This window comes from Miniopterus natalensis, chromosome 17, assembly GCF_054644295.1.
Source record: "Miniopterus natalensis isolate mMinNat1 chromosome 17, mMinNat1.hap1, whole genome shotgun sequence".
Classification (NCBI taxonomy): Eukaryota; Metazoa; Chordata; class Mammalia; order Chiroptera; family Miniopteridae; genus Miniopterus; species Miniopterus natalensis.
The window spans coordinates 16,921,532-16,931,410 of NC_142097.1; the positions used below are offsets into that span (position 1 = coordinate 16,921,532).

Genomic DNA, 9,879 nt, shown 5'->3' on the forward strand with positions numbered 1-9,879 from the left:
AATCAGTGTTTCTCTCTCTCTCCCTTCCTCTCTCTGAAAATCATTAAAAAATATATATATTGAACTCGGGTACTGTGGTTGGGTATTATAGAGACTAAAAACAGGATCCCTGCTTTCCTAGAACTGCTCTTTTAAGGGGAAGGGTCGGTGAACAAATAAAACTAATTTCGGATAATGCATTAGAAAGGAAAACCAGGCTGATCATATAGTGACTGAGGTTAGTACTTTGGATTGGCTTCGAGGGAGGGCCTATGAGCAGATGACATTTGAGCTGAGACCTGGACAAGAGGAGGCCACCTGGGGGAACAGTATCTCAGGCAAAGATCCGAGGGAGGGGCAGAGTGGTAGGAGCACCAGAGAGGTAGCCAGGACTCTCTGAAAAAATGAGCGAAGCCCAGGGCCAGCCCCCACCCTGCCCGGGGTGAGTAGCCTTTCAGCTGGGGTGGGCTGGCGGTGGGCGGGCTCAGGGGCGGGCACACCTCGGGCGGGGCGGGGCGGGGCGGTACCTGGGGCCCCGGCCGGGGGTGGGGCTGCGGACGCTCCCCCTTCTCGGGTTCAGCCGGCGCAGGCAGCCGCGGCGGCAGCAGGCGAGCCTTGGCCCCGCGAGGCCATGAAGGTGAAGAAGGGCGGCGGCGGCGGGGCTGGGACGGGGGCGGGGGCGGAGCCCGCTCCCGGGGCCTCGGGCTTGAGTGTGGAGCCGAAGCCGAAGCCGGAGCCGCAGCCGCAGCCGCAGGCGGAATCCGAATCCGGGTCCGAGTCGGAACCGGAGGCAGGCCCAGGGCCCAGGCCGGGGCCGCTGCAGAGGAGGCAACCAATCGGGCCTGAGGACGTGCTGGGGCTCCAGCGGATCACGGGCGGTGAGCACCGGCGAGGGAGCGCCGCCCGCGGGAGGAAGGGGGCCCGGGCGGCGCGCGAAGCCCCGGCCCCCGCCCCCTTTCCCGCCCTCCCCCTGCCTCTTCCCCAACCGGGTACCCCTCGCCTGAGTCCCCTACCGTCTGCCTCCAAACCTGAGCTCTCCATGTCCCCCCTTCCCCTGATCTCCTGTGTCCCCTCCTCTCCCTTTAGAGATTTATTTCCACCTAACTCCTTCCTTTTTGAGTCCATCCCCCTTTCCCCTGGTGGAGGTGAGGCAGCAGCTGCCACTGTGACCTCTTCCCCATGTAGTTTTTAGAGCCCTTTGAGTCCTTTCTCTGCAATAATGAGGAGAGAGGCTGAGTGCAGTCTGTCCTCAGCCCCCAGCCTGGAGGCTAGGTAGAGGCTGAGTTAGGTGACATTAAGACTCTCAGGTCTCCCTGACCATTAATGCCCTCACCCAGGATCCCCCAGGAAGTCTGGGGCCATCCCCCTCCCCAGGAAAGGACCTGAGCAGGAAGCTTCAGCGGGTTGGGTCTGGACCTTCTTAAGGGAGTAGGTTAGTGCCCCTCAGCCTGGACTAGGGCCAGTCCTCTTCCTGGAGGCCTAGAGGTCTCCACTGTGGTTGAGTTTCTGAGCTGGACTGCCAGGGTTGTCCCAGCTTTGCTGTGTAATTGACTGTGTGGCCTTGGGCAAGTAACTTCACCTCTCTGAGCACGTTCATCTGTAAAATGGGGATAATGACACCTACCTTTTAGGGCTACTGTGAAAATAAATTCTAATTTTGCACAGTGTCTGGCATGCTGTGCATGCTCTGTAAATAGGACTCTTTTATGAGTAGTACTGAGGGCTCCACAGAACTGCTAATGGCTGCTGCCTGGAAGCAGACAACTGGGCATTCAGAGCAGGAGAGGGGGTCACCATAAGCAGGGAACAGGACTAAGAAGCCTCATGGGAGAAATGGTGGCTGAGCCTCAAAGCACAGAAGGCATTTGGAGAGGCAGTGGCCTTCCACTCTGGCCTCATTCATCAGTAACCCTCCACTGGCTCCCTCTGGAAGCAACTCTTGAGGTGTCTCTGTGAGGATGCTGGAGTGGACCTGTGCTCTGGAGCTGTAAGAGCAGCAGAGCCCAAGGCTGCCAGACAGAGCCGTGGAATGGACCATGATGGCAGGTCTAAGCCTGTATGTCTGGGTCCCTAGGGGACCAGCTTCTCTTTTCTCTCTGAGCCAGGCAGTAGCCATTTTTGGCTGGGCCCCCAGAGTGCTGAGCTGCCTTGCCCAAGCAGGCACTTGTTGTAGTGAGAAGGGGTCCCGACCAGTCTGATGTTGTTGCCAGTTGGGCTATAATTGGCAGCAGCAGCATATAGGATTCAGGTTAGCTCTGGAACAGAACTTCCTTATATGATGTCTGGAGGTCAGGCTGGATGTGTCCAGGTCCTAGGTAACTTTAGAGGTTATTTTGCACCTATGTGTGTGTGTGAGTGGGGTGGGGGTGGGGTTCCAGCCCACATACCATCAATTGTCTCCTAAATTGGAGGAAATTCATAGCCCTTAGAGATGGGGCATCTGTGGGGGAGGGGAAGGGGAAGGAGGCTTCATGGGGGCTCTTTCCTCTATAGAAGCTGAGAATAGGGTGCCAGGGCTTTCCATCCTGGCACCTCCTGGTCTCTTCTGACCCTAATCACATAGGTCTGAGGTTTGCTCCTCCTGGATTACTGCCCCTGAATATAGCTTAGGAAGCTATTTGTGGCTGAGGGGAAGGGGGAGCAGTTGTGTTCTGAGCCCTGGGCCACTCTATACATTCTTTGGCCTGATCCTGGGTCCCAGGCCTTGTCCTTCCCTGGCAGGAGGGAAGGAGTGACTATGGTGTCCTGAGCCATTGGTATCCCCCGTTCTTTCCTCCCTCAGGGGGTTGATAGATTGAATATGCAGCAGAAGAGACAGACTGAGGTCAGACTGCGAGACGTTTCTAAATGAGAGAAGCTCCAAAAGTTGAAGAGAGGAAGGGGGTGCTGTGTGTCAAGCACTTTCTTTCTACATCTTTGGAGTAGTGCTTACTTTCTGTGGAACTAGGTGTATACAGGGGCTGCGCACTTCCATTTACTCTTTCTGCCTTCTACCCACCATGGTCTGTGGTGGACAGTCCAAGGCTCAGCCCCTTCCCAAGCCCTATGTAGTTTCTGTTGGACCCCCGGTGCCAGATGGCTACTAGGAAGTCTTCGTGGAGGGGGCCGTCCCAGGCTTGGGGAAGAGAATGACTTTACATTTACTTCCTCTTCCTGCCCCAGAGGAATAGGAGGTTACCCAGGGGCCTGGAGGGTGATTTCCGGGCCTCTGGGAGGATGTGATGCTGTGCAGGCTGACAGAGCCCCTCGCTGCACCTCTGCCTTTTCCTAGTGTCAGGGCCTCCCTGAGCACCTGCAGTTGCTACAAGCAGTGAGGGTCTGTTCAGGCCCTGGTATTCCCAAACAGTGGGGCCCGCCACTGTTCGTGGTTCCTCTTCTGGGTACTGAGGACTCCCCTTACCCCCCATGCACACCCTCTGCTGCACCTGCCACACCCTCTTCCTCTCCTCCCCCATACTCTTCTCTCTGGGAGTGGCTTAGTGCCAAGGCTGGGTAAATGACCTTTGAAGGGGTTCCCTCTGTTTGGAGATCAACAGGGGATGGGAGCAAAGGTGGCCCCCATCCCCCAAATTCCAGGCTCTGGGTTTGAGTCAGCAGAGCTTTGGCTAAGCTGCTTAAGGGAGTTGGGCCTGTATAAGCTGCTTATGGGGCTAGGAGGTGACGGGGGTGGGGGAAGGGGTTGAGGAGGAACAGGGAAGGGGTTGTTTGTCTGCCCCAACACTGCCCAGGTCAGGAGAAGTCCTTGCCTCACACACCTAGATGTGACATCAAGGGCAGCTATGTGTGGGGGTGGGGGTATCCTCCAGAGAACGACTGTGTCTCCTGAGGCCAAGCTCAGGAGTCTCCTTTTAGAGTGAGGTTCTCGAAGGTGGGGCTGTATCTTCGCATCATGCCTGGGGCTTCCTATGAGACTGGAGACCCCTTTGGCTCAGAGTCACCGAGCCAGCCCTGGTAAAGCAGAGACTGGAACACGGGCCCTTAACTCCAGGGTAGGAGGGAAAATGTTGGGGAGGTGGCCTTGTCCTCTACCCTTCTCCGCCCTGCCTCCCCTGCCCCCAGAGGCCACTAGTTGGAGATGTTTGTTCCCCATTAGATCTCAATGACAGCTATGTCTCCCCCACACTGGAGTTCCTCAAGGTCAGGGGCTCAGTTCTCTCTTTCTGGAAGGCAGTGACTTTAGTGATCAGAGAAAGTAGTAGTTAGTTTGTGGTCCCACAAAAGCTGAGTTGGCAGCAGCCACCTGTCTCCCCTAGACTACCTGTGCTCCCCGGAGGAGAATATATATAAGATCGACTTCATCAGGTTCAAGATTCGGGACATGGATTCAGGCACTGTCCTCTTTGAAATCAAGAAGCCCCCAGCCTCAGGTGAGTGGCTGGGTGGGCCCTGGACAGAGGGAGGTTGGTGAGAGCTGTGAAGTTAGCCAGCCAGGGACTCCTCAGGCTGCAGAGGAGTCAGAGCTGGGACTTGGACCCCATCATTCCCAGGAGTCAGGCAGGGGGCTGCTTTTCCTTCCCATCTGTTTCTGGGATTGGACATTTTAGGACAGTCCTGTCCCTTCCGTTCCTGCCAGCCTGCCCTCTGCAGGCCTTCCTGGGAATTGCAGTCCTGGAGGCCCTAGGCCTTTGTGTCTCCTGTGGCCCTGGGAACTTCAGTTGAAAATTTTGACCTGCTGACCTAGAACCCCCAGGTGGAACCATTCAGCGAAAGGTCTGAACCCTCAATGTGCATCAGAATCTCCTTGGAGTTTTAAAAAATTCTGAGAGATGGGGGCCATGGGATGAAACCCTGGGTGGGCATGGGCCCCAGTCTGAAGCCCACTGAGCCCCAGCTGGGGTGCATTACAGAGCGGTTGCCCATCAACCGGCGGGACCTGGACCCCAATGCTGGGCGCTTTGTCCGCTACCAGTTCACGCCTGCCTTCCTCCGCCTGAGGCAGGTGGGAGCCACGTGAGTCACAGGGCCAGGGGGGCAAGGGCTGGGGGTAAGGGCTGGGTGGGAGTGAGCCCTTCCTGAGTTCTTACTGAGCCTCTCTTAGGGGCCATCTGTTCTGAATCTGGCTGGTTGACTTCAAGGCCGAGCTCAGCCCTGCCGCCTTCTCTCACTCAGGGTGGAGTTCACCGTGGGAGACAAGCCTGTCAACAACTTTCGCATGATCGAGAGGCACTACTTTAGAAATCAGCTGCTCAAAAGCTTTGACTTCCACTTTGGCTTCTGCATCCCCAGCAGCAAGAACACCTGCGAGCATATCTACGACTTCCCCCCTCTCTCTGAGCAGCTGAGTGAGTGGGCAGGGCCCTGTGGGCAAGGGGACTCAGAGAGACCAAGCTGGGGGGGGAGTGTGGGTCTGACCCCCTTTCTTCCAACCCTGGGTCTCTTGTGTCTGGCCACCATTCCCATGTCACCTATAGGGAAACTCAGGCTCAAAGAGGTTGGGGGAATTCTTTGGGGTTGTTCAGCTTGTCCCCGTCCCACAGTCCTGAAGGCACTGCAGTGGCCTGGCTCCGGCTCCTGACCTTTGCCCTACCTGGCTGGGCCTCTCTTGTAGTCAATGAGATGATCCGTCACCCATATGAGACACAGTCCGACAGCTTCTACTTTGTGGATGACCGGCTGGTGATGCACAACAAAGCAGACTATTCCTACAGTGGGACGCCCTGACCCCTCAACTGCCCTCTACCCCAGGAGCGTCCTGGCCCTCAGATGTGACTTCCCAGCACTCACCTCTCATCTCAACCCCAGGTCTTCTGCTTGGGAAGTGTCCCAGGAGCCCTGGACCCTGAGTCAATGTTGGGAGGGAGGGTGCCTGATGTCCCCAGTCCAAGTTCATGAAGCTAATGGGACCTGGTACCTGGGGTGGGAAAGGGTGGTAGGGGGGATGTTTGCCTCCATGTCCAGGAAGGCCTCTTGTGTGAAGAGTGGCCAGGATTTCTGGACAGCCTAGCTGAGCCTCTTAGGCCCAAGTTTCAGAATAGTGTTCCCCTATCCAGGCTTTGACTAGGTTGGGGCAGGGACCCATTATCTCCTGCCCATCACTGACTGGCCATTTAGACTTGTAAATTCACAGATGAAGATCCGTGGTGGGGTCTGGCTGCCAAGCCTCCCAAGGGAGTCCAGGCCCTGTCCCCAGCCCTAGCCTCCACCATCAGGGGCCAAGATACTGCCTTGAGGTGTGGGAGGGATTGGCCCAGACTGCCACCTGAGGTAGGGGCTGGACCAACTGTATATAGTTTTCAATAAACTCTTTCTCCTTTTCTGTTCTCTGATTGTGTGCCAGCATGTGTGTCTGTTGGGGAGATGTGTGTGTGGGGCAGACAATAATGTGGTCCCCAGGTCCTCTTGTGCCCTAATCCTCTTGGTACCTAGAGTCAGCATTTAGTACATGTTGCAGCTGGAAAGCGTTTTTCCTTTGATGAAGGAGATTCAGGCTTTGAGAGGGGAAGCTTTAGGCCCAAGTCATAGTGAACCCTGACAGAAGAGAGGCTGGGATAAGGGCCCCCAACTTTAGGGTGGGAGGGAAGGTATGAGGAGGTGGTCTCGTTCTTTAATCTACCTTCTATGACCACCTGAGGCCACTGGGACCACTAGATTGTGCTTTAAACCCTCATCAGAGAGAGAAGGTGGACAGGGCTGTGGCTAAGGCCTGGAGCCCTCTTGCTCTCAGCTGTCTTGGGAAAGCCCCCTGGCCTGGCCACCCTACATATAATACTGCTCCCAGGCCCAGAGGGGGGGGTCTTCATTTCCTTAATGGAGAAAATTCAAGAACTGAGAGGAAGGTGGAGAACTTATCTCAGAGTTCACACCCTACCGTTCCAGACACTAGTTTGGATACTCCTGGTGCTAGTCGTCTCTGGACTGAGTTAAAGCTAAACCCTCAGAGGCTTAGATGCACTGGAATTCAGCTGGCTCCCATGGAGCCCTTGCTGGGGGCCAGGACCTGGGCTGGACTCTGGGAATTGTAAAGCGAATGAGACACAGGGAACAAATACCTGTCTCTAGAATAAGATGGGCTGGGCATATAGGGGAACAGGGGTTGACTGCTTAGAGGGTCCTGGGGAGGAATCTTGGAGGAGGCAGCGTTAAAACAGCTTGAAGACTGTTCCAGAACAACTTTGACTGGAAGAGGTGGGGGAAGAACATTTAGGCTCGGAACAGCATCAAGCAAAGGTCTGGAGGCAAGATTTAGCAGGTGTAGCCAAGAGAGTGGATTCATGCTGTGAAAGGCAGACAGACCTGCGGAGCCTTGTTCAGGCGTTGAGGCTTCTCCTGAGGAACACGGGGGCCACTGAGGAGGATGACCTGGTCAGATTAGTGAAGGGTGGATTGGAAAGAGTGAGACTAATAATAAAACTTAATATATATTGAGTGCTGAGCCCACGGCTGGGTGCTTTATATGTGTTGATAGGATGCTCACAATCATTTCTGAGGAAGGCACTGTTAGGCTCATTTTGCAGAACATGCAGGCCCAGAGAGGTTAGTTTGCCTCGCCAATGTCATAGCTAAGTGGCAGTGTTCAGGGGGAGACAGGAAATTTGGGCACTAAGACCAGGAACGGGATGAGGGCTGGCGATGGTGATGCCTGGAGGTCATTGGTCACAAGGTGATTGCTGACACTGTGATGATGGCTGAGATTATGGGGTCCCCAACTGGCACTACTGGTGTTAAGTGAATGGGGGCAGAAATGTCAAATGTCCTCCAGTTAATGGGGTGCTCAATGCTAATAGTCCACACCCCCAACTGAGGGTCGCTGAATGAGAGTGTGTAACCCTGAAGATCAAGGAGCTTTCGAGAGCAGGCCAGACGGAGTGAAACTAATAATGGAGACAGGAGGAGCAGCCAGAGAGATGGGCACAGGAGTCTGTTTTAGAGCAGGTTATGTTAAAGCAAAGGCAAGAAAGAATTTCACCAAGAAGCAGGTGGTCAGTAATTGTCACCAAGGTGAAAAAGGGGCATGGGGTGAGAGGGGGGTGTTGGTTTACAGAAGATGCTGTGTAAGTATAGAAGTATTTGGAGTTGGAGGTGTTTACGGGGTTATGAGAGAAGTTACAGTGAAGAAGTGGGACTTTTAGGCAGGCGTCAGGAAGAGGACCCTCTTCTAGCACCTGATAACAGTTCTCACTGCGCCCGCTAAGTCCAATTGGGTTGAGGTTCTGGATCGGGCTTGCAGCACTTCCACCTTCAGACAGGAAGGATGCCCCTCCTCTGAGGCCTTCATCCCTGGAGTAGGTGCCAGGTTGGCACTCACCCAGAGAGGCCTGTGTCCCTTGGCCCCCTGCCCATTTTAAGTCTTCATGTCTCTGGCATTGGTCCTGCTGCTAATGGTGCAACTTGCTACATTTGGTTCCTGGCACTTTCCCTTGGAACCTAAGGGATTCCTGGGCAGTAGAAGAGGAAGGCGGGCCGGGTGGGGCTAGTCTGGCTGTGATATGATGAGCTGGTGACTTTGAAGGTTGATTTGACTGGGCTGGATATGACCATGCTCAGATTCTGTCTCTCTGAAGTCAGCCAGATATTTTTCCTTTGACTCCTAAGGGATGTCACGAAGGCCTTACCACTGGGTTGAGCAGGAAAGCCCAAATGCTAGAGGGAGACAATCTGCTCGTGCCCACCCCGGCTGGCCTGCAGGGTACACTTTGGGACTGCCAAAGCTGTTGTAAAATACTGAGTTGTTTCCCTTCCAGCTGGTGAAGGGCTGCTGTCTCAAGACCCTTGGGCCTTCCCTACTACCCGGCCCATCCCCTAAGAACCACCCTCCACTTCCCCACCACCTGGTAACTAAAGCAAGGGTGCTTGACTTTTTTTGTGTCGTGGACCCCTTTGTTACTGTCTACTGAAGCAATATAGACAATAAAAGGTTTTTCTGTATGTAAAATATATTGTAATCCTATATTTTTATGTATTAAAAACCATAGTCACCTCTATCTATTCTGCAATACCTGTAATGTAATATGAAACATCTGTGATTTCTCTTCCTAATGGCAAAGAGATTCTGCTGAAGCTATTGTTATTTGTTGCTGACACTCATAATCAAGGGAAATGCTAAATTTAAGGTAGAGATGAGTAAAAATGAAGGTATAATTTCTTTATCTAAGTTCATTGGACCCATGAATTCTAACCAGTTTTAAAACCTTCAGGTTTAGGGGCCCTGAACAAAAAGGATAATTTTCCCCAAAGGGACTTCCAGCCCCTGCATCCTTTCAGACTTGCTCACTGCAAAATGGTGGTTGAACACTTGGCACAAGGTGGCCAGCAGGGGGCAGCATATGAGCGGGCATGTGGGGCTCAGTTCAGAGAGGCACTGTTGCCCGGTTTTAAAAGTCTAAGGGCCAAACCTGGTAATAAACAAAGATGAGACTTAAAGTCCTACCTGTCTGCTACCTGTCTTAGCTGTGTGCGGGCCATTTCACTCACAGGTGTGATGAATGGGCCCGTGGGACAGAGGTGTGACTGAGGAGCCCTGGAGATGCCCTCTGCTCACCCACTAGGCTGGAGGTATAGAGCAGGTCTGTCTGAGCCCCCAGGATTCAAGAGTCTGAGGCAAGTAAGTAGGTGGTTCCAGTAAAGTTCTCTCGTGAAACACTTGCCTTGTTCTTGGGGGCTTGGACATCAAGACCCAGGCCCAAGGTTGGTCAGAAATGGGGTACAGCATCACCTGGGGGCTTGGCATTGACCCTTCACCCCCCTCCTACATAGCCAGGACTGGGCTGGGCTGGGTTGGTCTTCCTCTTGGGTGCACCAACTGGCCATGCCTTTCCCCGCTCCTCACCCCACCCTGTCCCCTTAGGCCTGGACCCAGCCTTAGAGCCTCTGGTAGGGAGGTACTGACGTAGGGTGGGGTTCCACTATGAGATCTTTGCGGAGCTGTCCTCTTGGGCAGGCAGGTGATGGTGGCCGGCCCTC

General features: G+C 54.4%; 1 protein-coding gene across 1 annotated transcript; it reads left to right on the top strand.

Moving 5' to 3' along the window:
* The first annotated feature begins 610 nt into the window (after positions 1-610).
* Positions 611-6,245, top strand: UNC119 (unc-119 lipid binding chaperone). The gene is made up of 5 exons (XM_087826015.1): positions 611-857; positions 4,233-4,346; positions 4,827-4,929; positions 5,089-5,261; positions 5,528-6,245. Exons 1-5 carry the CDS (start codon positions 611-613, stop codon positions 5,638-5,640), a joined length of 750 nt encoding a protein of 249 aa, XP_087682141.1. The 3' UTR covers positions 5,641-6,245.
* Positions 6,246-9,879: the final 3,634 nt, after the last annotated feature.